This window comes from Centroberyx gerrardi, chromosome 13 (assembly GCF_048128805.1).
Source record: "Centroberyx gerrardi isolate f3 chromosome 13, fCenGer3.hap1.cur.20231027, whole genome shotgun sequence".
NCBI lineage: Eukaryota > Metazoa > Chordata > Actinopteri > Beryciformes > Berycidae > Centroberyx > Centroberyx gerrardi.
In genome coordinates, this window is record NC_136009.1 from 3,002,644 (window position 1) to 3,030,431 (window position 27,788).

The 27,788-nt window shown below is 40.3% G+C and overlaps 1 protein-coding gene and 3 non-coding genes across 4 annotated transcripts; 3 read left to right on the forward strand and 1 right to left on the reverse strand.

Moving 5' to 3' along the window:
- Nucleotides 1-204: 204 nt before the first annotated feature.
- Nucleotides 205-10,706, reverse strand: cahz (carbonic anhydrase). The gene is made up of 7 exons (XM_071913042.2): nucleotides 10,510-10,706; nucleotides 9,853-10,050; nucleotides 6,894-7,012; nucleotides 5,895-5,987; nucleotides 5,580-5,642; nucleotides 5,171-5,326; nucleotides 205-2,208 (listed from the first exon to the last, which is right to left on the reverse strand). The coding sequence occupies exons 1-7, from the start codon at nucleotides 10,541-10,543 to the stop codon at nucleotides 2,089-2,091; spliced, it is 783 nt and encodes a 260-aa protein (XP_071769143.1). The 5' UTR covers nucleotides 10,544-10,706; the 3' UTR covers nucleotides 205-2,088.
- Nucleotides 10,707-15,793: 5,087 nt separating this feature from the next.
- On the forward strand, nucleotides 15,794-15,866 carry trnak-uuu (transfer RNA lysine (anticodon UUU)). Its single transcript has one exon. It is a non-coding gene; the product is annotated as a tRNA-Lys (tRNA).
- Nucleotides 15,867-26,915: 11,049 nt separating this feature from the next.
- trnaf-gaa (transfer RNA phenylalanine (anticodon GAA)) lies at nucleotides 26,916-26,988 on the forward strand. Its single transcript has one exon. It is a non-coding gene; the product is annotated as a tRNA-Phe (tRNA).
- Nucleotides 26,989-27,649: 661 nt separating this feature from the next.
- trnak-uuu (transfer RNA lysine (anticodon UUU)) lies at nucleotides 27,650-27,722 on the forward strand. Its single transcript has one exon. It is a non-coding gene; the product is annotated as a tRNA-Lys (tRNA).
- Nucleotides 27,723-27,788: the final 66 nt, after the last annotated feature.

Consider the following 27,788-nt stretch of genomic DNA (forward strand, 5'->3'; position numbering starts at 1 on the left):
TATTTATTTACATATTTATTTATAGGCTAGTAAAAATAGAAATGCTATAATATCTGTGAATAACAAGGAAGTTTTTTTCCTTCTAACAAGAAAAGCAATCCTTATTTGAGTAATGCTGAAATCTAGGTGTCATATACTGTATCTACTTGTGTGAAAGTATGTCTTATTTAAGCATTTGTGAGAAAGAATGGTGACAGACACAACTGATAGTCATCATTTTTATTGGGAAATTCATTTCCATCTATGACATAACAGATTCACACAAAACATTTTTTTCAATTGTGATTTCACAATAATTCTAAATGACGCTTTAAAGGGTTGTTGCTTTTGATAAGACATTAATATCAAAGCTAAAAAGAAACATTGTGCTGGTCTCGTCAATTGTTGGACGGAATAATGGCTTGACTTCCAACAATTCATGTAAAAAAACTTTCCTTTTACCATGGATACAAGAAATACAAGAATTATTTTCATAGCTTGTATGAATCTATAGTTATAATTCAACCCTTTTTATCAAACATCATCTCTCCAACACAATCTCTGTCTCTTACATGAGTCTTTAAGACACAATGATAAATGCACTGGGGTGATAGGTAGTTCAGTTGTCATAGTTACAATAAAAAATGGAATGACATCTCTTTTGTAGAGCCATTGATAGAAAGATGGCTAAGTTGATACAATCAGCTGATAACATACAGCACTGTCTTCCACAACATCCATAACATCACTATTCTAAAAGTCAACTTGCATAGAGGCACCAGTTGCTGAGCGGCAGTCATGGTGCAGAACTGTAGTCACCACTGAAAAATATTATGTTCAAACTCTTTTCATTAATACCTCTCATTGCTGGTATAATCCTTCTGTTTCAAACTGACAAAACGTGGCAGAAATATAAATGAACGTCAACGAGCTCAGCAGTGAGCAGCAGAATTCAGGACAAAATGAAATGCATAGAAAGATGCGTTTGCAATTGGATAAAGGCTTTTGTTTTCAAAGTAGGCATAGCGTGCTGTTTCTTTTGCGATTACAGAATAGGCTGAAAAAATTAGGGAAGAAAAATTAAATATCACTAGCCCTGCATGTAATTTACATCTACCCACAATGGACTATGTGTGCTTTTCAACGTTGATGTGCCACAAGAACCATAATCGTAATCTGGCCGTGACATCATCATATGAGATTACGGGCCAAAGGGGAAGTGTGTGTGTGTGTGTGTGTGTGTGTGTGTGTGTGTGTGTGTGAGTGTGTGTGTGTTTGTGTGTGCGCGTGCAGGCAGAATGACCAGATTGCTTTACTATCCGCTCCAGCACACATAATCTCATAATATGTGGCTGCCTGAGTAGTCTCTTTTTATCAATTTTTTAATACATTATGTTCCCAATAAAAATACTCTAAAGATAATTTGAGATTGTTATATTTATGTATACACTTACTAATAATAAGGCAAAAATAAATAAATTAGAGATTTAGAATATTTACAATTTAGTTTGGACAGATATTGGCTATTATAAATACAGACTGAATTGGCACACAGCAATGGTTACTATAAATCAGAAATTTTATGATTTACATTATGTTATTAGTTAAGTGCTATGGCGTGGCGATAGAAAATAGGAGGCATAATATGTTAAGGAGACAAAATGAGGAGATGAAGGGCCATGCCTGAAGCGAAACTTTAAGATCATGTCTGTTAGTAAGGGTGACATTTTCACAAGACCACTAGCCCCTGGTAACTATGGTGTTATTCAGTCTGGCTAGTACAATAATATCCTCACGGCTTCTTAGTCAGATTCTTACACTTCATAAATTTGAGTTGCAACTGCCTTTTGCACAATCCATGTCTCAATTTTAAAATCCATCTTTGTGGTTAATTTTTTTAATCAATAAAGCATCATAGTATTCCCCCTCAGCCTATGTCATAGAAAGAGCAGGTGGTCGTATTATTTTTTACTCGCCCATTTGAAGTCAATGGGGCAAATATGTCTTTAGTGCTAAGATGGCATGTGGAAAACGATAGGAGTAAGGAGATTACGGGACGGAGGGCAGGATAGGCAGGGTGGGAAGGAAGCGATGAAAATGAAGAGGACTTTATTTGAAGGAGGCGCGGACCTTACGCCCCTTCAGAGGCTGAGGAGGCCGGTAGTTGTCCACCATGCAGCAGGGAGCCTCTCCATCACCGGTGAAGAGCAGGCTGCGGAACTTCGCCATCTGATAAGGAGGGAGAGACAAAGATAAAGAGAAACAAAGAGAGATAATATGAGCTTTGTGTCCATTGACAGCGATTGAACTGCACATTAACAGCAATAATCCTGGTACCAAGCTGCTGAATTACTGCTATACTCCTTGCTACAGGCATTCATTTGGTGCTGTAGGTATGCACACCAAGGTGCAGACAGTAACTGCTGTATACTGTAGTTTTTCTTTACCTAAATTGAGTACTGTTGCCTGAGGCTGTGCTCATATAGGATGCTTTTTTGAACATGACTGCACCTTTTTTTCAGTTATACAATGGTTCAGTCACAGCAGGCGCACGTCTACTCAAAGCTATGCACCTGGTGTTTTGGATGCGGTACATTTTGTGGCACTGCCCTGGGCTTCAAGTTGAGCATGTCTCAAAATTAGCCACACTGCACATTACATCAAGGCAAAAATAGCCCTTGAAACAAGTGCTATCTATGCTCTTGGATGACATGATAAAACTGTGGTTGCTCTTCTCTCCCTACGAGGACGTCATGCACCTACATCCTTCGTTTCAGAATGGGCTAACTTTGGCTTGTCCATTTGTATTTTCAATAACGCCCCCCCTTTATTACTTCAGGTTAGGTAGCTAACGCCAATTAGATAGCTTGCAAGTTGTCAAACTTTGTGTTGCATAGCAATGAGAATGATGTATCACTCGTTGCACCCTTTGATCTCTTGCTCTCTCAACAACACTCACAGCTGGGTTTTGCATTTAAGCAGGAAAGCATCCTATATGATCACAGCCTTATTCACTCAATTTATTCATGCTACCACTCCTCATGTTAATTGCTCTCAATGTATTAGCTACCACTACAAAGTTAGCTCGTGCAACAAGCTGCTTCACTTGCACCAGTTCATTTAACACCCAGTGTAGAACAGGTCAACTGTACCTCACACCCTGCTGATCTACTGTAGTTATCTCTAGAGTGCACATGGTTAAGCTAAACAGCCCTGCGTGCTCTGGTAACTAGCCTTATGTTGCACATAGTAGCCTACTATTATGAGGAATAAGTAAAATGTGTCAAATAATTGACACAGCCTTGATTTCTTCCTCTGTTAGGATCACATTTAGTTTTTGTGCCAAATCTATTTGACAAACATATAACTGAATTTATGAAACTGAGACTTGGCTGCATGTGTGTGTGTGTGTGTGTGTGTGTGTGTGTGTGTGTGTGTGGGAGCCATTTAGCCTTTAGCTAGCTGGTGAAGTTGAACTCTGGGATTTAATTTCCCTCAGGCTCATTCAGCAACGCCCGCAGTTCTCCATCGCAGCAAAGCACATGCAGCTCTGTGCTTTAGCGTGTGTGTCAGTGCATGTATTAATTTCTGTATGGCAACAAGGAAACCAATAGTAACCCAAGTCAGGTAAGTAAGGAGGAGTTTTCGATAGATAACTCTGTATATTGAGGATTCTTATTATTTCTTATTCGTATTATTCTTATTATTAATGATTATATATTATACTTCATTATATACACTGTTATACATTACAATGTACTTTATATAATAACAACAATAATAATACTAATACTAATAATAATATAGAAGGAAGATAAGGAAAAAAAAATCAGCATTAAATCTACAGAGACAGGCCTATTATCTACCGTATGTGGGCTACAGAAATATGTCAGGTCATGGTCCACTGGTATGGGTGGGTTAATTTTGTAGAGAGATAGAGCGTTAACTACCCACTAAAGTTCAGTACAAGCCTATAAAGGCCCACCTAGATAGTGTAATCTCACTTTAACACGGGGCAGCTAAAGCTTGGGCCCTCCCTGTTCTAAGCCATGATATGACTTCATACACACTTGACCTTTACAATGTTTTGACAACCACTCTGGCTCCTTTCAGTATGTACAATCACAAGAACATTGAAAAACCTCAAATGAAAACATTTTGAAATTAAAATCTTTAAAGAGGTGCAAGTTTGTATGAAGCCATTTGATAATGACTGGGGAGAACTGAGAAATTTGAAGAAACACCTAGCACTCTCTAAAAGTAATTATCTGTCCTTATTCAGTAGTTATTGACTCTTTATATTTCCACTGTTGGTTGAGACTTAGCACTATTTTGAGTTGAGCAGTTCCAGCTTTCTACTTGAGAACAGAGAACCAGCCTTCACCAGACTAGATGATTGAAATCCTGTACTGAACTAGCATGACCAACCCCTACAAGAGCAGGTAGACTGCCAAGAAAAATGTCTGCATTTAGGACTGCCACAAATAAACATGTTGTGTGCATGTTTGTGCACATACACACACATACATGGTAATGCACGCATGCACTGACACATACACACACATGCGCACGCACACACACATACACACATGCCTTTGCCAGTTATATTTAGATTATAGCCAGTGTGTAATCCAGGGTAGCTGTGGTTTAGATTGAGTTGTTGTTTTAATCTTTGACTCTCAAACTGAAGTTCAATGCTACTTGCCCTCCCTATACTGTGCAGTGCAGAGAAAAAACCTCTACCTCAAAAAGTCTGGCAACTTCTGACTTGACAGAAGAACCAAACACAGCAGGACCAGTAGGCCCACCACCTCAGTCATGAATATTCCTGAGAATACCAGTGAGCAGTGATGATTCATTATAATATTTTTGTAAACATAAGGTAGAACGAAGCCTTCCTGCACTATTCGATGATCATGCCACCAAATTGTATAGAATGTGTTATATTCATAGTGTAGGTCAACATTGTAGGTACATATGGCTTCATGTACACCACACATATTTCTACTTTTTACTGCTTTTTACTTTTGTCTTTTTTTATTCTTTTTTTTTTCCTATTTATGTGTTCACTTTTTTATTTATTGTTTCATTTTTATTCATCCTGTAAAGTCCTTTGTAACATTATTATTGTTATTATTTTTATTATTATTATTATTGCTGTTGTTGTACATGAATTGAAACCAGGAAGTACCTGGGCAGGGCTGACACTGACTGGCTCCTTGAGGACAATCCAGGTGACACTCTCCAGCAGAGGGGGCGTGGTCAGGGAGCCGTCATAGGTCCAGTAGTCCAGAGAACCAGGAAGAAGAGTCTTTGGGTCAAAGTTATCAAAGGTGGTCTGCTTGCCCTGCAGGAGGGAGGGATGAAGAAAGAAAGAAAGAAAGAAAGAAAGAAAGAAAGAAAGAAAGAAATCTCTTCTTTACATTTACAGCTTTGCCCAAGGAAAACAATTGCTGCTCATTAGTAAGCAGGATAATGGACTTGTTTGTTCACTGAGCTTGAATATTACTCTTCATACACAATATATATGAGCATAATTATATTTAGCAAATCTGAAAACAAAGCTGTGTTTTTGTGAATATTGTGTGATGTTTGCTTACCTTTGACTTGATAGCATCCAGGGCATCCAGAACTTTCTGCAGCCTGGGGTTGGCAGCACCAATCTGATGGGTAACACACACATACATACACACGCAATTTGATTCCCAATACATTATTTTTCTTGAATTACTAATAATTAGTTTCATTACATATCAAGAACAGTGTTCATTAGTTGGCTTTATCTTCACAAAAGCCCCTACAAAGCCTGTGTAAAGTAATTTTACATCCCCCCTACTTAGCAGGCATCTTAATTCAATAATGGACACCAAATGCAGAAGTGATGGTTTGTCAGTGATGAATCACCAATTACTCACCTTGAGGAAGACCCCAACCACAGCGAGTCCATCAGGCTGGCTGGCTGCCTCTCCAAAACTGGGGTACTTGGTGTTCCAGTGCACCAGATGAAGCTAATATAGGAAATAAAGAGAAGAATGTTTCCAAATTTGATACAAGCAATAGTGTGGCGTTTTTCCTCCCACATTTCCCCTTCAATTCTAATTTACAAGGGAGTTCATTTGATTAATTTGAACCAATAATGGATATCTCCTTCTTTCTTTATCTCGCTTATCCCAATTATTTTTTTTGATTGATTTTTTATTGATAATTTAATGAAATGAGACATTGGTTGGACATTGGTTGTTTTACAGAAGGCACTTGACAAAGATAGGATATTACCTTCCATTGCACCGTGCATCCTAGCCACAGAAAGCTCCAAATTACTTACATCAAGATAAACATTAACCCACTGAGGTTTTGTGAGTGTATGTGGTGGCTTCCAGTGCAGTGCAAGCACCCTTATCCCCCCTTCAGATATCCCAGTAGTAGTAACGCTGCACTATGCAAGATTCTTATGTTAAATCCACCCATCTTATCAGCCTAAATCAGGAAGTAGGGCTGCAACGGAGAAGCGTCCCATCCCCACTAATTGAAGCCCCATAGATTTGTCCTATATGCCCAAATTAAATTCTGCTGTCGGTATGGTCAATGGTGGGAATTCTCCACACAGGATGTGATGAATCAAAAAGTGCTGTCAGCTTTCCATTCATTGCGGACGGTGAGTGAACAGCATCTGATTTAGTCATTTTAGTGATATATTGTGCACTCTTCCCTGCGCAAACCTTTAGTGTATCTGGGCCTTACTTAACTGACGTCACATTACATGATTTCTGGGTTTTTGAGTCTGCAAAATTCAAACAGTTACCTCGCTGCCATTCGGGGCTGCCAAAGTGTGAAGTTGCATAGTGCAGCTTTAATCTACTACTAAAATATGCAGTAAAGACTGGTGTTTTAACTGAACTCCAGTAGATCAGTACCTCGCAGGGGAACTTGATGCCGTTGACGGTGTGCTCAGAGCCTCTGTCGTCGCTGGCGCCCCAGTGGAAATGAAACTGCCTCAGACGGTAGGTTCCAGAAATAGGACCTCCAGTCAGGGCTGGGGAGGGAGAGGAAGAGGACAGCTTAGAAAGAGTACAGTAGAATAATTATAATGCAATTCAGAAGAATATTGATTCTTTAGAATGATTGTTAGCTTTTGGTTGGCTGTAGCATGCTAGCTGATATATTGTTTGCGGGTAGCGTGCATGGTTGCTCTGGCTGTTTTTTGGTAGCATGGTTGCTGATATATTTATTTAGAATGTTGACATGTTCGCTTGCTGATACAGTTTAGTTTCTGATCTGCTGAGTGGACTGTCTCAAGCCAGCAGAATCAGCCATGCCTGTAGCATACAATTGTTGATACAATTTGGTTTCTGAACTGCACATTCCAAGTCAGCAGTGTCAGCTTTCCCATTAGCCTGTTCTTGTTGTTGAAACCAATAGCGAGTCTAGAAATTATTGAGTAATGTTGGGAACTAGGGTAGGTGTAGGTCCAGGGTAGCCCATTCCTCTCACAAATGGCATCTATGAATTATGTTCTGTCATGTATTTCCTTGTGTTTTCCTTTATTTATGGTAATCCTTGAGTTCCCCTTTTTTAATTGTGTCTCCATCCTTGGTACTAAGCAGTCATTGCTGTGATGAACTATTTATTCCAAACAAACCAGAAATGTAAAACACATCGCTTCCTGTGCTACAGAGGAGTTTTCCCATTAAAGAGCTACCAGACACCGGGTGTTTAGAACAGCAAACGTAAAAGCTTTCATGAACTGAATACAAGTTGAATTACAATTGTGTTTAACTGTGTGTTATATCAATTGGTGATAGAGAGTAACAAAATGGACATTTATTTATATGAAAGTGTCAATGATTATTACTGTAACATCACAGTGGGTTTGATATCAATAAGAAAAGAAGAATCCTACTCAATAACAGGCATTCTATCCCTCCCTTAAATCATTATTGCTGCTGGAGTTCCCTCTCCTTTCACTTACAACCACTTCGATATAGAGAAAGATTACACCACATTATTATACTGTTCTCATGCAGGTACTGGCATATCATGCAAAGTATACATTAAAGATACAATTACATTTACCTTTGTTTTTTTCCATATTCACCAGTTTCTGGTCAAATAACAGGTTACTTCCTTCACTCCATAGATCAAAGAGCATTTGAATGTGGTATTGCAATTAACGCTAATTTGTTTAACTGATATGGTCTCCTGGATTAATTCTTGTAATTAATATATTCATATAATACAAGCTGATGTCTATGCCATGTCAATGGAAGTCATTAGAAAAAAAGATATTCACAGAGAAACACAGAGCAGCTACAATATAAAGGTCTGTTGAATACTGAGATGTGTTGCATGTGTTCAAGCTGCTCATATTTTGTTACTTTATGATAAAGGCACAAATTCTAAACACTTGTATTGTGCTTTCTCATTTACTCAAGCAGTGGTGTTTTTTCTTGCTGACATGGCCCACTACTGCTGGATGAATACAGGGAAAACTGTGTTAGATCAACAGAGAGAATGGTGGTTTAGATATCCAGTTGACCTTCAGATAATGAGAAAACTGAGTGGTTGATTAGGATGAATACATGTAACACTCACGTCATCAGACACTCTTATCTACCACTACACAGGAGTGTAAGCATAAACAAGAAGGGCAGATAATGATAAAGACATTAACTAACTAATATTTGTTGTTACATGTTGAACTATAAAGTAGCTCTGTAATTACACTATAGCAGTGGTTCTCAAAGTGGGGTCCGGGTCTGCAGTGTCTTGCCAATAAGGCGATGAAGCCTGCCAAATTGAAGAGGCACCTCGAGACCAAGCATCCAGATTATGTAAAAAAAGACCGGTCTTTTTTTGAGAGGAAGGGCGAGGACTACCAGCAACAACAACGGATGGTGAGTGTTACAAAACAAAGTAGTGGTTTGGGATTGTAGTAATGTTGCAGATGTTTTGCAATCTACTTGATACATATGTTGCAATGCAGGCATGTGTTCAGTTTGTTATAGCCTGCATTTATTTTATGATTAGACTTTTATCAATCATTACGTATGAACTAAGAGTGAAACACTTTATCTTGATGTGTGTGTGTGTGTGTGTGTGTGTGTGTGTGTGTGTGTGTATGTTCTGAAATGCACTTCAAATTAGCACTTTTCTCTTGATTTCCCTTTGATATTTTGTTTAGGTACAGTGTTACTTAGCAGCTAATTGATTGATTGTTTTATGGGTATTCTGTGTTGAGATGGTGCAAATATTTTTAATACATATCTAATATCTTTCAAATACATTTCTCTTGTGTTGTTCTTTCACATAACTAAGACTATAGAAGTGTAAAAAATAGGCTACATCAGATTATTCCAAGGGACATACATGTCAAGTCAAATCAATTTTTATTTATATAGCCCAAAATCACAAATCAGAATGAGGGGGTCCCCGGTATATTCTCTATCTTGTAAGGGGTCCTTGGCTGAAAAACAATTGAGAACCTCTGCACTATAGAATCAACATGTGGCTACATTTTTATCACATTATATGCAGTGTCATATTATTTTTCCTAGTACTACATCTGATCAAGGGATCCAGTGACTTTCATACATATTTAGACAGCAATGCATATTTTAACATTTGGGCTCCTTATGTTATTTTGGATGTGAAATGACACATTGAATATGAGGCTAAAGTGCAGATTGTGGACTTTACTTTGACAATACTTTCAGGTATATTGGATGAACAGTTGAAGAACTACAGTGCTTTTTGTAGATCTCCCCATTTCAGGATGCCAAAAATAAAAAACAGTACTCAGACGTAGCAAAGACTAATATAACGATCTGTAGTTCTAGTTTCCAACCCTAGAAAAGATAGCTGAGCAGTGCTTACTGGAAGTGTCTCCATCGTCCACGAAGTCCACCTGGAAGGAGTGTCCGTTGTTGAGAATGCCGCTGGAGTTGGATGGGTCGTACTTCAATTTCAGAGCCTTCAGAGAGGAGTCGTACACGGCCTCGTTGGGGACAACGTTAATGGGAGACTGCCTGGGCCCGTTTGCAATGGGAAACCCTTCAGCCCACTTGTCTGGTCCTGCAAAATACAGCACAGGAGGGAACTTTTGATAATAATTAATATCAAATAGAATGTATGACCTAAGTTGATGAGTTAAGCATAAAATCAGTAAGACCACACTTGCTGAGAATGGTTGTAGCAACTTTATTCTGTTCTATTCTATTTCATTCTATTATTCAACTATCCATGCAGTTTTTTTTTTAGTTATTTTTAAAATGATTCCACTATGTAGATTAAAAGCTATGAAAAGGGAAATAATTGGGTTATTTTGTTTTCTCCCTAGTCCTTACTATCAGGGAATGACAAATGGACTGCAATATGACAGCTGTGTACAATAGTGCATTTGATTCAGTTTAAACCGGCGGGCCTTTGTAAATGCCAACATGTCCTTGACCTGTTACATGGCAGCTTTACTCAAATCTGAACGTCCACAACATCAACCACCCCTGGATCCTATAAAGGCTAGAAATGCCTCACCGTCAGTTGATCCGTATCCCCATCCGTGAGACATGGCGATTGGCTGATGCTCCTATTCCTATATAGAAAATGAATGGCAGTGAATAATCCAAGTCGGTGGTTTGCAGCTCGACCAGGGAATAGAAGGAGAAAGCCGAATAATGTTCTCGTGAAAGACACCCGCTGAGAGAGCCGGTGCCGGGCTTTTTATAGGTGGTATCAGCCCTCACACCGGTGGGTTTGGCTTGCCGGTGCTGCTGCGAGCCAGTCATCGCGTCAGGAAACCGTGCGCATCCATCCAGAGATGTGACGCCGGCGTCATTTACTCCGAGACCTTCTCTGCTCTCTTCTCCTCTCCTCTCCTCTCGTCTCCTCTCCTCGCCTGCTTTTTATCGCAATATCCTTACGTATATTTTTCAAAAGATGCGATGGCGGCGTCATTTACTTCTGTTTTTCCCCCCTCTCCTAGTCGAATCCCGTGTGTGTGTGTGTGTGTGTGTGTGTGTGTGTGTGTGTGTGTGTGTGTGAGAGAGAGAGAGTGTGTGTGTGTGTGTGTGTGTGTGTGTGTGAGTGTGTGTGTGTGTGTGTCTGTCCCATCCACACGCATCCACAATATCCATCCCAGGGTTTCCCATTAATGTACTGTGGCGCACCGCCAGTTTCACGTCGCTGACAAAGAAATGTTGCAGTTATTATTATTAGTTTTATTATTATTGCGGTCTTTGCCTTCATAAAACTCAGTCTCCTCTCAAAGGGCTGTCTCTCCTCCCTGCTTTGGCAGGTGCTAAACACATCCCCATCCCAATAGTGAGATGAGACACAAACACGTGTATATGCGCGCACGCACGCACGCACGCACGCACGCACACACACACACACACACACACACACACACACACACACACACACACACACACACACACACACACACACACACACACACACACTACGTGTTACTGCGGACGTCTCTCATTGAGGAACGAAGCACAAGCCACGACCTGGAACGCATTTGTAGCAGGCCCATTCACACATAGCGACAACTATAAAGATAACTATAAACTATAATGATATGCTGTTGCTCAAGCGTTCACACTACAACGATATTGGCGCCAAATATTCAGAGAAAACAATGGAGCTTCATCAAAGTGCTTTTATTTTACTCGCTCTCTAAAGTAAATAATGACAGAGCCGATGGATTTGGGTTCATGAATTGTCGCAAAAGAGACAGGAGCTAGCAAAATCAATAATGCTCTTTTACGGCGCTTTCATTACATTATTGTGCTTTGTTTAGCCTATATGAGAGCTAATTGTACTAATGGCCACCAAGTGAAGCTATTCATTTCTTTACCAGTAGGAGACTCTGCACACCACATCTACCGTGGATCAAAGAGTCAAGTCCCCTGTAGCCCATGTTGAGAGAAACACCTGTAACTTCACCGTGGCTAAACCGGTTTCAACATGCTACTGGAGACACATGTTGTTACCTCCCGGTCATATTAAAAACATAGGATAATAGCGCATTTGCGGTCAGGTTGGCCAAGACATGGTGCTATTTTGTTAGTTAGGTAGCAAAAGTTAGCGAGTTAACTAGCTTCCAGGTCAGTAAACAGCCTTACCGCTAATCCCAAGAGCTGTTGCGATCCCGACCGGGGTATGTCACGTTTCATTTCAACATTTTTAGGGCTGATGGTCTTGGTCAAATAGCGCCGGGTTCCTCTGGACTTCTGTCATCAGTTCCTCAGCAGCATCTCCGTCACTGCAGTGAACTAATGAATTCTCCCAACCTGTCCTTTGTAGAACTCTATTTTGATTCGTTGAAAAAGTTTTAAGTGTTGTATCACCTAAGGCAGGGGCTGGAGCGGTGGCGTGCACAGACTCTCAAGGGGCAGGGGCAAAAAATGAAAAAGGGGCACCTCTTCTGCGGGCACCAACCTGAAGCCACCTGGGTTGGGGGACTTGGATACCAACTCTAACTCTACGATTAATGTTTTATTTATGATTCTGAACTCACATTCAAATAAATTGTCATCAAGGATAATAAGACGATGCTGTTGACCATTTATTTAAAATATTCCACGGGTTTGAATTTGGGGCAAAAACTGAAAAAATAGGGGGAAAATTGTCTAAAAAAAAAAATTCCTGTATCAAGACTGGATTCAAAGCAAAATCCTCCTATTGACACCTTTATTTGCCACAGTAGCTTCAATTCAAGCTAGATGCCTCATTTAAACTTCAAAGCTAGCTATCAATAGCTTACCAAAACCATCAATAAAATACGAGATCGAGTGTAAGATAGCTAGAGAAAATAACACAGAGCTAGCTGGCAGATACTTTATTTGTTTTCGTAAACAGTTGAGGGAAACCCAGCAGCAGTTTCACTGTATATGTTGCAGGATGCAATTTATCTATTTTCCTTGACTGCTGTGTTAATTTTAAGTCTATAGGCTATAGCCAACTTCTCTAATCTAAACCAATGTCTATTTTTTAATATGCAAAATCATTTTATATCAACTTGTCAAGTAAAAAATCCTTCCTGACCTAACACCAACATAATTTCAAATCAAAATTGATTGAATAGAATGACATAGGCCATAGGTCTGCTAAATGAAAACAATTATTAAGATACTTTTATAATGGCACGACATCATCAACCTACACTTACTGTGAACACACATGTAAATATGCAACACATGTACACACACACACACACACACACCTGTGCAAACACTCACAAATACACACAAACACACAGTCTGGTGCTGCCTGGCTGACAGACCAACAGGTAAACAGCGAGTCAGTGCATCAACCAGCTGTTAGGGCCCTATGGTAGAAAAAACATGTTTCCTTGTGACCTCAGGGCAAAAATGAAGTGTCTCATTAGAATGTCCCTTTGGATGAAAAAAGTGAGGGTCTCATGTTTTACTAGGGTGCCCCCACAGTAGAAAAAAACAGAATTCATTTTCAGTTTTCAGTCATTTTTGCCCTAATGTCACACCAGATGGGTATTTGAGCAGCTCCAGTGCCCCTATGGTGTGCACAGGTTTGAATCTGGCCCGTGCCTCTGCTGCATGTCATCCCCTCTCTCTGCCCTGTCTGTCCTGTCAATCTACAGCCCTGTCAATTATGGTGAAAATGCCCAAAAATGAATGAAGTATTGGAAGTGGCCATTGGGGCCTGGACCTACCCTGGTTAAATAAAGGTATATAGCCCCCCCAAAAAAAACTGTGAGGAGCGCTATTTGTAGCGGTTTGCAATATCCTGAGGTAGAGATTTTCTTTTCTCCTCTTGCCAGACTTCATTGATGTTGGTTATCCCGCTCCTGGTGTAGGCTATATTATCTGGCCTAGGTCTGGGTTATGAATGTGGCTCTCTGACGCCCTGATAAAAAACTGCGGATTTAGAGCGGGACAGAAATGAATGCAGGTTGTTTTTTTTTTCCTTTATTTGTCCAGGAAAGTCGACACAGCTTCATGCCTTTTCCAGCAACACCCTGCTTCACATTCATACAGTTACACAGAGGAGTTGCCCAGTACCACCACAGTCTTACTGGTGGCCACTGAGCATCTCCACTGGAGCAGCTGGGTGCCTTGCTCAAACGCACCTTGACAGTAGTTGTTGAGGGAGGAGAGAGTGTTATTCATTCCCCACCCACATTTTCCCAGCGGTTGCCACAGGCCCAGTTCTCTAACTTCCAATTTACTACTGCTCTGGGCTGTTAAATCTTTGCTTTACATCACAGATTTTTCTCCAGTGAACTACGGATAACAGCATGCTGTGCAGCAGCCTTGCCTCCAGCCCTATCATATAATGTCAGGGAGGAATGGCATGCAAGTGCCATCATCTATCCTCTATCAGCACCTATTAAAAGGGCCCATGACATAAGAAAAACTGTAGTAGGTTTACAGCTTACTATAAAACCAGACAAAAGTGCTCGGTGGTGGTACTCTTTTAATCAGATTAATGCAGGCCTAGATTGGGGATGTGCAACCATGTGCCATGGAGGCCAAATACTCTGCAGGTTTTCATTCCAACCAAACACTACAGCAGCTGATTTCACTGATTAAGACACTTTCAACCAGCGAGGAGAAACTATCAGTGAAATGGGTTGTCCATCTATGGCCTAGATGAACATGAAATAGGAAGACACTCTACCTGAACACAGACTATTTAGGTCTATTGGTCCTCTTAAGTAGTCGCCTTCACAATTGAGACTAATTCAATACACCATTTATTTGCTGCCATCTTGTGGTTCAATAAGAGATAGCTATGATAATCTGCCCTCCTCATTTCTATTTCTATCAGTTTATCAAATTACTATCCACAGATTGTGACTATCTGGAGGAACCAGAATGACTTAATTGTTAAGTACAATAAATACTGGAAGTTGCAATGGTGACATTGGTGCAGAGGTATACTGACAACATTCGGTACAAACTAAAATGCATGGTAATAGGGGATACCAAGAACTGATACCTTGCAAAGGTCCAGTAGACTATACATACAGTAGGCTATAAATAACTCAATATTCTATATCTGTGTGATTTTGATCGGGTTTGATGCAGCTGTAAAGGGAAGTGAGGTTATACTGAATAGAATAAGAGGCATGAAATAAATTAAAAGCATTGGAAACATATATTACTGTAGCTGAAAAGTGTAATTGTGCACAAAATTTGCGCACAGGGTTGTTAATGTCTTAATATCTCATCAATGTAATATACCAGTAACATAACAACAATTTGCTAATAGCTAATAGTTTAACAATCCATACATTTGAACTCTTTTAAGCAATAGCTTTTTAGGAGAACGTAGGCATGCATAGGGCTCCCTCTCGCATTGGAGGACAGCGTTTAAGCGTTTGAGATAACTCCCTTCTCCATTGGCTCTTATATTCGCAACGCTCAAACGGGCTGCACCCTTTGACAGGGCAGGACCCAGCTTCACGTTAGCGTTCCACAGAATTCTTAAATCAGTGGCTGGCATTCACTTATAACTTGTAGTCATTCAAAATTGCTGGTCATTGGGCCTTTATAGCAGGCATTAGGTTGCAAATATGGTGGCACAGCAAACCAAGGTTCTCGGTTTGAAAGACTGAAATGCAAAAGCAAAATAACCAACACAGACGTGTCTGCATACAAAACCAGCGCCCTCTTCCTATCCCACTCTAAGCAAGATGGCAGAATGCTTGGTTGCAGCACATTTCATTGCACAATCGTGGGTGTGATTTTTCTGTTACATCTTCACTATATAATGACCTTGGCAGTTGAATTGTAGGAACAAATAAGGACACTCTGGAGAGCTAATGAGAGCCTGGGTAGATCAGACGGTAGAGCATCAGACTTTTTATCTGAGGGTCCAGGGTTCAAGTCCCTGTTCAGGCGCACTCATAACATTTGCTCCAGCAATCTGAAACCAATCGGCCAAAGCGAGGACGCTGGCAACAAACCAAAGAGGGCTGCAAATGCTGTGTTAAGCTTTTGTACATACAAGGTCAAGCGAACGCTCCCATTTTTGCAGCGATACACTGTAGAATCACAGCTCTAAATCAAGCCCATTTGGCCCAGTGGCACACGCCACTCTAACTACTCGGAGCAGGTATCTGTCGGCGGAGTGTCAACTGCAAGGCTCTCGTGTTTCAGGCCAAATCATGAAAGAGCCTGAAACTCTGGATGCAAAGCTCCTGTTTAAATCCCATGTTTTGACAAACAGCTACGGCTTATTTGTTAAAAACCGAAGCCCCTGTCATAGAGCGGAGAAGTCGGTAACCCTTCCTTTTACAGTCCCCTAATTACTAAGTATTTACCCGGTAAATATATGGTAAATTATAGTATATTATTGGGTAATTACCACTCTTAAATAAGTAGGTAAATACAGAGAAACTACAGCTGAAATACTAAGAAAAACCTCCACTATTACTCATCAACTCAACTAAGTACCATGTAGTTGTGACCGTTTTAGGTTGGTAATAACTCAGATATAATTGCGTACTTCCTAGGAAAGTAGGCAACCAATTCTTAGAAACACCTCCTCTATTACCCATCAATTCCAGTTACAATTGTAGTTATCCAAGGTTTATGTTGGTAACAGCCCAAGTTTAATTATGTACTATCTAGAAATTAAGATAGTACTTTCCAATAAATTACTTTTTCTTATATAGTTATTGTTCATGGCTGCACCCATTTATAAAGGGTTTATTAGATATACCTTAGAAACTATGGAATTGTTTTTATTGAAGTTGAAAAATTACATCAATACTTACCTGGTAACAACCTGTACTGTAAAAGGAACACTTGTTTGTTTCCATGGTATTACCAGGCTCTTACCATATAATTTGTAATAGATTATTCCCTTTTCCATGCAATCAACACAAACTTGTACCATATATATTCCGCAACGTTACTAAGTAAAACATGAAAATTTACTCAGTAAGTAAGCTGAAACTGTACTGTAAAAGGAAGCCTTGTTTGTTTCCATGGTATTACCATGTTCTTACCATATCCTTTGTAATAGAATATTCGGTAACACTTTCTATGACGCCCATGTCTATAATGCATTATAAACATATTTATAATGCGTTATAATCTGCTTATAGCACTGTATAATTATAGTTATAAGCACTCATAAATATTCATAATGCTTTATAACAATAATCATAACACATTATAAAGCATTAAGGTCAAGTATCATAATACTTCATAATTGCTGGTCAGTCTGACATTTTTTTCGCAAGGATCATAGTGCATTATAAGTATGTTTATAATGCATTATAGACATGGGCGTCATAGACGAACTGTGAACTGTGTGAACTGTGAAGCCAGTAGTTCGCCTGAGCTATGATGAGCCCGGAAATCCTTCGAACCAGCCGTTCACTATCCAACACCATGGGATGGTCATTCAGTTCAGTCTGAACTCAAAACCTGGAGATGACCCTGAAACAGCCTCACACCCCCAGTCTTCAACCTTTTGCTGTAACTGTAAAGTTAGAAAGTACTCTCGAAGGAGAGAGAGAGAGGAGTCAGATGAGGACATCTAGACACTTAGAAGGGGGAGGGTGTAGCCCAGGGTGAATTTTAGTTTATATAAAAAAATAAGTTATATATATAGTTATAAAATAATTCTAAATTGGATTGAAATTAAATTGGTTTTGCATGTGTGTAGTACAGCCTCACCCACTGATTGCCAAACGGGTAGATATTTGATATCCATTGGTGGTTCAATTGCTATCTTCCAATCGGAATTTAAGAGAGGTGGGACTTAGGCGCTGACTGCAAAAACTAGGTAGAGCGCAGGGGAGAACATGTGGAAGCAGCAGAGAAAGGACTATCCGTCCTGAAAACACCATCATAATATTCCTAACTGGGTTGACGACATGTTAGACCTGTGTGAATGCTGTTAAGGTAAAGCATGACTTTATTATTTTAAGTGTGGTACTGTAGCTAAATGTTATGGTTTAAACCTAAAGAAATGCTAATCGCGGCTAGCGTTATTAGCATAGCAATCACTTTGGCCATTTGTTTATGTAAACGAGCTATCAGATAGCCTGTAAGATAATAATAGATTATGATACATCCTTGTGTTATGTACTTGATTTTTAGTTGGATTTTATGCATATAGAGCTCCGGGTGTCACGTGACTCGTTTTGTTTACACCGCCATGTTGGCAGGAAAAGCGTGAGCAAAAATGAATGGCACCAGCGTCGATTTCAAGCCGTCAGAGTTCACTGCGCACTGTACCGGCTAAAAATTGCTTTGTCGTCACTGGAAGGGTAAGTGTCACTTCATCTTAGTTAACGTTAGTATAAGCAATGGGCAGTGTAATATAATCGGTGTGCTAACTTGTATGTAGCGTTAGCTAGTCTGTAACTTAGATTTACCAAGAGTTAACTACATTATCACTGTGTGAATGAATTTCGAAAGGCACCACCTCATACATGAAATTATACCTTTATAATAAACAGCAGTTATCACGCAAGTGCCATGAAATTGTTATTGCAGGTGAATCATTCCCAAAGACTGAATGACCCTCAGTTGAAGCCATGGGTGGTGGTCAGGAATGATGGGGTTGTGTTAGGAGCCAACTGCAATTGCACAGCTGGACTTGGTGAGAGCTGCTCCCATGTGTCAGCTGTGTTGTTCAGGGTATGGCAGCATAACCATGGAAGAGAGGAAGAGATAGCTGTAACATCAAAAAAGTGCAAGTGGGCCACACCAAGTGAGGAATCTTTGAAAAGACTGGAATATCAGCAAGGCAAGGACATAATTTTTAACAACACACAATGATGCAAAAAAGAGAGATCTTCCAAAGGCCACTCTGCCATTCCACCAGCTTTCCCATCTCTGACCCCTACCAAGCAAGCCCAACTCTACAACAACCTCTCCAAAAGCTGTACACAAGAGGGACAGATCATAAAGCCAGCGGTCCTCTCTGTTGTCAGAGTGTATGCAGCATCCTATGTGCCAAAAGCTGTTATGCTAGATCTACCAGAACCCCTCACAAATCTTTATGACAAGCAGGCAAGAGATGTCAACCTAGCAGAGTTACAAGACCGAGCAGAAGCACTGTTTGAACACTGTGACCAAAGAACAGGTAAATCATTATTTAGGATTAATGTTTAAAATAAAGCCAAGAGCTGATAATAGTCAAATCTAAAATGAAACATGTACTGCATGTGTATGCTGTCAGTGTAAAAATCAGAGGTGCATTTGCTGACTTAAAAATGTAATTGTGTAACAGTTTGAATCATCGTACTTTCAGAGTGATATTGTAGAGGAGGAGACTCGAGCACAGTCTAAGTCCAAAATCTGGTTTGATCAAAGAAGCGGTAGGATAACAGCATCTACCTTCAGAGCAGCCACAAAGACAGACATCAAAAAGCCCTCAATGTCCCTGATAAGAAAAATATGCTACCCAAAGTCTCATAGCTTCACCACTGAGGCTACCAGGTATTTATGAGCATAGAAGTTTTAGCAGTTGGGCTTGTGCGTTAATCTCAAATTCAAACAACAAATTCCACTCAACCTCCACTCTGTTTTATAACAATGTTTATCACATAAAAGCCTGTGGTCTGTGAGATGAATGTTTATGTTAATACATTGCTGTTAGGCATTAGTACTGTCTAAAAGATATCTAAACTCATTTTATTGTGTTTTCCAGATGGGGTTGTAAGCATGAGGAGTTGGCAAGAAAATACTATGAAATGCAGCATCGCCTCTCACACTCGGATGCCCTGGTAGAAACTGCTGGATTCAGGATTTCACCCTTATACCCATTTATCGGGGCCTCACCTGATGGATATGTTTCCTGCAGCTGCTGTGGTTCAGGTGTCATAGAAATAAAGTGCCCATTTTGTGCAAAGGACCTCTCTGTAAATGAGACAGCAAACTCTGTTGCAGACATTTGCCTTGAAAAAGATGAGCAAGGAACCATCAGACTGAAGCAGGGCCATGCATATTATTACCAAGTACAAATGCAGCTATTTGTTACTGACAAACCATATTGTGATTTTATCCATTGGACTGAAAGGGAAAGTACTTCACCTTTTGTGGAACGTGTGACACCAGATGTGGCATTTTTTGACAAAGAATTGGAATGTGCTAGAGACTTTTTTAAGAAATGTATCATTCCAGAGCTGCTTGCCAAGTATTTTTTTGCCCCAAAACCAGCAGCAGCATTTGCTAATCATGGTCAGCAGTGGTGCTACTGTCGTGAGCCAGAAGTAGGGAACATGTTGGTCTGTGCATCAGGTTTTTGTTCAGTTAAAAAGTTTCACCAAACGTGCCTTCACATGAAAATGTTGGGCCAGGCCATGTGGTCAAACAAAGGAAAGGCCCACATGTAAGACTAAAAGCCTAAAACACCGGCCTAACAAGGGAATCAGAAACCTGAACTCTAGCCCACCCGCTGGGCTGGGACCTTAAACAAAGGAAAGCAGTGCCAAAATTCCAACAGGCCCTGAACTGGCTGAAACCCAACCTCTGGTCTCTCATTGGACGAGACTCGGGCGAGCCCCGGGATGTCCCCATGACGTCACCAAGAGTATAAATTCCAGGGATACCTTTCCTCATCGCCCCTTATTGCGACCCCGTTGCTAAACAAGGTGGTACCTGAAACGTTCGAACTGTTCTTTTGTTTAGCCGAGGCGCAGTCTTCAACTCGCGGGACGAGACCAGACTATTTAGTGTTAGCCATAACACTGTTGGAGCCAGAAGGATTAGATTAGCTGTTTGTGCATCCGGCATTCTAACTCCTTACACGCACTGCCGTGTAGCAGACCTGCAGAAGTGGACTGGAAGAGAATACAGCTAAGGACACTCCTTCCCTCCAAGAAGACAACGTAAGGATACGTTTCTTCAACCAGGTCGATCCCTGGCTGACATCTTTCGCTGCCTACGAGGAAAGCCAGCTGGCTGTTGTTCCGTGCACGGAGAGATAACGGTCCCGCAGATTCGCCTGGGAAAACCCCCTCGGATCGATAAGACGGACTCAACCACACACCAATCACTCGAGAGTGATTTCCAAGTAAGAGGCTTTGGTTCTGGGCAGAGACTAGAATAGGCGTGTTAAATAAGCTTGACTGATCAGAAGCTGTAATTGTGCGTATTGGGAAGCGCATCGGACCACCGCGTCCATATTATGCTGTATGAATAATACCTCAATCATTATGCTTGCTGCTTAATTTGATTGTGTTAATGTAAAGCTGATTTGTGTTCAATTGCATGCCGCTGAGCTTGCATCCGTGTTAGTAGCCACTGTAGAGAGCCAATATACTGCATTTTACCAGTTCAAAGACCAGTAACCCGGCGTACTATTTCCACGTCGTACCCCGAGTTCCTGTGTGGTAAAAGGCTATTGTTGTGTCTCTACACGGCGAGTAGAATCTCTAGGTTTACCCTGAGTGCTTCTCCTTTATTCTCCCTCTCTCTCTCTTACTAACCCACACACATACACACACCCACATCTCATTACACATTCATTGCTACCTAAGAATTAGATGGTGTTGGTTTAGCTGCCTAGCTCCAACTCCATCTTGGTTCCAAAGCCCCTTTTGTTCAAACTGCGTGGTCACAGCCGCCATCTTGAACTCTCGCGAGACGTCCCACTCACGTGGTCACGTCCGCCATCTTGCCCTCTCTCTCTCTCTCTCTCTGTCTCTCTCATCTCTCTCTCTCTCTCTCACACACACACACACACACACACCCACACACACACGCACGCATCCATACGTGCCATATGCTGTTTGTGCCTTTATGCTTGCTAGTTAGACCTATAGTTATAGTTGTATAATAGTTGTTGATTAACTGCAGTGTTATTGATTATTGATTGATATTGCTAAAGTTAAATAAACTCCATTATACTTTTAAAGAGAAGTTGTCTGTGATTCCTTGTGCATATGTGCTGTAATAACGGCTGGTTGTGAGGGCCTGTGTACGAATTCACCCTTCACTGTTCACTCATAAATGTACAGTGGTACTTAAACACTGTCATTTGGGGGTGAACAGCCATTTTGAGACTGTATTGAAGGTTCGGTTATTGGTCCCTGATTCCAGGGTGGTGCCCCGTTAATATTGACTCCCGTCAATAATTTTATGAATATTAATAATTTCCCGATTATTAATTATTAATTGCTAATAACCAAACCTGCCCCTATCAAAGCCCAACAAAAAGAATTCCTAAACAGTGGATATGTCCCAGCTGCAGAAAAGTAATCAATTCGCAAAAAAGAACTCAAAAACTAATCAGTGGTGAGAAGATTTGAAAAGGAGTTAATGGCCCTGTTTTTTAGCCTTCTCATAGCAAATTGATATTTTTAGGGCCAATAAAACACATCAGTTTCTCTTCAAAAGGAATTTGTCACAAGCAACAAGAACTGTGAGAAAAACAGTTTTATTTACAGTTAACTAACAATTCAGTTCAAAGGCAAAATATACAGATGTCCAATGACCATACATCTATTATTATTCAGTCCAAACGTTAATGTCTTTAAGTATTGTATGGTGGCCACATCTGTTGTGAGTTACATGACCACATCTGTTATGAGTTACATGACCACATCTGTATTGAGTTACATTACCCTACATCTGTTGTCAGTTACATTACAGTACCCTACATCTGTTACGGGATCACTGAAAGGGTACAACAGATTCAGAGACATTTGTAAGAGCACAACATACTTTTACAATTTTGTCGAGGTATGTCACATCATTTTCTCTGTCAATGTCAGTGAAACCTATGGGGACAGTGCTTTGCAAAACAGTGTATTTTTGACAGAGAACTCCAATGACTCTTTCAATGTGTATCCTAAGAGATGCTAAGCATCTGGTGTTCTCCAAGTCAACAGGCTCTAACTGTTTCTTGCCACGAGTGAATGCTGGAATCTTTAATCCAGCTTGGTAAGAATGGATGGACTCTCTGACAGTGAAACCTCTGTCTGCCAAAACTAGGTCCCCTGGGAGCAAATGAGATAAAAAATGACTTTGCTCTGTGATGAACTTGTCACTTGTGCGACCTCCCCATCCATTGGAAATGAAACAAATGGAACCTTGTGGGCAAATGGCAATTAAATATTTCATTGTATGGTGTGACTTGTATGTTGAATAACATTGAGCATTGGCTAATAAGTTACTTGGTTTCTCAATAAATATTTCAAAACAGTCAATAATGCAAGCTGTCTTTTCAAAGTTACTGTTCCTAAATGCATATGGAAGAGATTTTCTTAATGATTCCCTGTCAGGCCATATAACTAGACTTGGCACTAGTCTACAATACATTACACTAATACAGTGTTTGAAAAGCTTTGAAACAGTGGTCGAATCAATGCCAAAATAATAAGCCAAAAAGTCAAAAGACAAATTAATTCTAAGCTTAATTAAAGCTAGCGTATACTGCTGAAATAATGTTAGACCAGACTTAGGTTTGAGATAGGGAGCTACAAAATGAAAAACTGCCATCAGTAGTGAATATGTTGGTAAACCAGTGAGAATATTAACCTTTTTGTCATTGTTTTGTAGACTCATCTCATTCAGTCCAGTTCTATTCATTTTTTTCTTTTAACAACATATTTTCAGTCCTCAGAGCTTGGCATTCCAACTCAAGAGATTTAATGTGTTTCTTACAATTTTCACTGTAACATGGTGGAGTTGCTGGATCATCATCATCATCATCAGGAATAGGCTGGAAATCATTTTCAAGTTCTTTGTAGGTAGATTCCTTCACAGGAGATTCTCCTGTGAGAATCTGGTCTGCAGTAGGATGCTTGCTGCTGTCTTGAGGACAATCTGTTGGAAGGATTACTGCTGCAGCTGATGACTTCTTTGCTTGCTCTCTTCTTTGGAGTTTGCTCTTCTGTCTTCTGTTGAATACATCTAACCGCATTCTTCTTCTTCTCTTCTCCGGGGATGATACATGTTTGAAGATGGATGGGACGTAGTCGGGTGACAGAGGGTTATCACTCTTTTTCCCTAAAACATAAGTAAATGCACATGTAGTTACAGGTTTATTAGATGTAGAGGTATCAAAGTCTGACTTTTACATGAATCTCATTGTTAGAAACTATCAAATATTGCTCTCTTCCTTGCTGTAAATACAGTATAACAAAAATGCAGACAGCACACTGTTATCCCACATTTGTTCCGCGTTGATACCACAGTTCACTGACCGAAAATGTCCCATAACATTTTAGTGAGCACAGGCTTCTTTTAGCATAGCCTTTGTTAGCCCCGCAAAATCCACGCCATAATGCATAGGTTGAACTTGCCTTTTAGTATAATAAAATTGTCAGAAACCGTAATAAAAGCCTGTTAAATAAATAAGATATTAACGTTAGGAAGCGTTGTATTCTGTACCTGATATGAAGTGGTCACTACACAAGCAGAATCCGTTGCTTGTGGGGTCCCATCGCTCAGTTTTCTTCTGTTCGCTTCTAGCACGTTTTATGGCAGTAATCCATTTGTGTCGTCTTTCAGGATCTTTAGGAATCCGATAAAATGCTCTCCCTTTTACTTGTCCCCGATTGTTCTGGCATCCCGGCACACAACAGCTATCCACCATGTTCACTCTGTATAAATACAGCAGGCGAAGAGACTAGCTGCTAGCAGCCATTTGAGCAATACTCCTGCTTTCCTGCCAATATGGCGGTGTTTTGATTTCGACTGTTGAATGCCGGGATTGCGTGACGTCAACTACCGGAGCTCTATAGGAACTGGACTGTTGTACTGCATAGGGAGAGAAAGGAGCAGGAAATCCTCCGTGGGCCAGGAGTACAACAGAACTGTTCCAAGCCCTGTTTCCGCATGCTTCGGGAGTACAACGTTTGCCTGTGTTTGGATCCGCCTGCAGTCGGCCTCACTCGCCATTTTCCTGCATCATCCTCATCAGGTCTACCCATCACAAACTCTGTCATCAAGTCGTGAGGTCTATGCACTTGCACTGCGTTATTTTTGTTTTTGCCTTGCTTGGAGCAAGTGAAGTGGACGCAATATCATCTTCATCTTAAAGGCCTCTACACGCCCCAGCAACGACTCAGGCCTGCAACGATTATTTAATTTGGACATTTTTATTTATTTTAGTAGGCCTACTATTATTCCAAAGACTGTTGTTGAGTGTATGTGTATCCACAATTGCTGTATTTCATTTTGAGAATAAGCTAAAGAAAGTAAGATTGGTCAGTTAATTTTAAGGTTCACACTTTGCCTCTGTGGAATGTAAAAGATTGATATTGGAATATCTGGGTATTTGCTTTGATAATTGGAAGTTGTTGGTTTTTATTTTCTGTTTTTATATTTCACATCTTGCTAGTTGCATAACTAAAGGCAATTGGTTTGCATTTAAAGTATCTGGTGTTGAGTTGTGGTAATTTTATACAGTCACATATTTCAAAGGGGGACATTGAGTTCAGGTTAATTGTAGTATTGAAATTCTTAGTAGATATTGTTTAAATTCTTTAAACACTACTAAGTGGAGGCACCGCCATTTATTAATTCAGAGAGATTTACTTATTTAATTTATTGTCAAATTGGAATACTCAATTTCTCCTGCAGTTCTCCTGTTTCGGCATATTTATTCAATAAAATGTCATGTTTTAGTTAGTAACACTATGGAACATATTGTACAAGTTTGTCTATATTGCATGGGAAAGGAAACCATCCATTTTGATGAAAGGATGTGGTAAGGACTTTGTAATACCATGGGATTAAACATTGCTTTCTTTTACAGTACAGTTTCAGTTTACTTACTCTGTAAATTGTAATGTCTTACTTAGTAACGTTGCAGAACATACATGGTAAAAGTTTGTGTTTATTGCATGGAAAAGGGAATAACCAGTTACAAGGGATATGGTAAGAGCCTGGTAATACCATGGAAACAAACAAGGCTTCCTTTTACAGTACAGTTTCAGCTTACTTACTGAGTAAATTGTCATGTTTTACTTAGTAATGTTGTGGAACATATATGGTACAAGTTCCTGTTAACTGCATGGACAATGGAATAATCTATTACAAAGGATATGGTAAGAACATGGTAATACCATGGAAACAAACAAGGCTTCCTTTTACAGTACAGTTTCAGCTTACTTACTGAGTAAATTGTAAAAACATCTGCAAGAAAGTATCAAATATTTAAGAAGATGTACCATGACACTAGAGGAAAACTCTTCCTGTGGAGGTTGTTACCAGGTAAGTATTGATGTAATTTTTCAACTTAAATAAAAACAATTCCATAGTTTCTAAGGTATATCTAATAAACCCTTTATAAATGGGTGCAGCCATGAACAATAACTATATAAGAAAAAGTAATCTATTGGAAAGTACTATCTTAATTTCTAGATAGTACATAATTAAACTTGGGCTGTTACCAACATAAACCTTGGATAACTACAATTGTAACTTGTGTTGATGGGTAATAGAGGAGGTGTTTCTAAGAATTGGTTGCCTACTTTCCTAGGAAGTACGCAATTATATCTGAGTTATTACCAACCTAAAACAGTCACAACTACACGGTACTTAGTTGAGTTGATGAGTAATAGTGGAGGTTTTTCATAGTATTTCAGCTGTACTTTCTCTGTATTTACCTACTTATTTAAGAGTGGTAATTACCCAATAATATATTTTAATTTACCTGGTAAATACTTAGTAATTAAGGGACTGTACAAGGAAGGGTTGCCGACAAGTCATTTGGAGAACGCGGGCATCGATCCCGCTACCTCTCGCATGCTAAGCAAGCACTCTACCATTTGAGCTAATTCCCCTGCCTGCAAGTAACGCCATAAGAAAGCCTCGAGAGGTTTCACCCTGTGGCAGTACCTCGCTGTCTATTAGGGTTAACCCAAGTTGATAAATCAGTGTCTGGCATTGACTGGCAACTTGCAGTCGCCCAGTGATCCTTTCACATTCCGGTTGCAATCCCTGGTGGTTCGTGGGATCGCTGTTTGATGACAAGCAGAAATAGCTCAGTTGGGAGAGCGTTAGACTGAAGATCTAAAGGTCCCTGGTTCAATCCCGGGTTTCGGCAAGTGCGTAGGTCACTTGTGTAAAGCTGTCCGTTTTGGTTGCCATCTATCTCCCAATGTCCGTAACGGCTGACGCGGCAACCCTTTTCATCCTGTGATTTTCTGGCTCGTGATTTCCCAAAACACGGCGGACATCTACAATGAAATACCCTTTTAGGAGAATGTAGGCATGCATAGGGCTCCCTCTCGCATTGGAGGACAGCGTTTAAGCGTTTGAGATAACTCCCTTCTCCATTGGCTCTTCTATTCGCAACACTCAAACGGGTTGCACCCTTTGACAGGGCAGGACCTAGCTTCATGTTAGCGTTCCACAGAATTCTTAAATCAGTGGCTGGCATTCACGTATAACTTGTGTTCATTAAAAACTGGCCGTCAATGGGCCTTTTCAACAGGCGTTAGGTTGCAAATATGGTGGCACAGCAAACCAAGGTTCTCGGTTTGAAAGACTGGAATGCAAAAGCAAAGTAAGCAACACAGATGTGTCTGCATACAAAATCGCCGCTCTTTTCCTATCCCACCCTAAGGAAGATGGCAGAATGCTTGGTTGCAGCACATTTCACTGCACAATCGTGGGTGTGATTTTTCTGTTATATCTTCACGCAACAATGACCTTGGCAGTTGTACTGTAGGAACAAAAAAGGACACTCTGGAGAGCTGTTGAGAGCCTGGGTAGCTCAGACGGTAGAGCATCAGACTTTTAATCTGAGGGTCCAGGGTTCAAGTCCCTGTTCAGGCGTGCGCGTGTCATTTGCTGAACCAAGGTGAAACCAATCGGCCAAATCCAGGACGCTGGCAACAAACC

Excerpts from the sequence above, each read along its gene's own strand:
- cahz (XM_071913042.2), bottom strand. The coding sequence starts at position 10,543 with ATGTCTCACGGATGGGGATACGGATCAACTGACG. Across the intron at positions 10,051-10,509 it reads GGGATACGGATCAACTGACG|GACCAGACAAGTGGGCTGAA; the intron begins GTGAGGCATTTC and ends TGTATTTTGCAG. Across the intron at positions 2,209-5,170 it reads TCAGTGTCAGCCCTGCCCAG|ATGGCGAAGTTCCGCAGCCT; the intron begins GTACTTCCTGGT and ends CCTCCTTATCAG.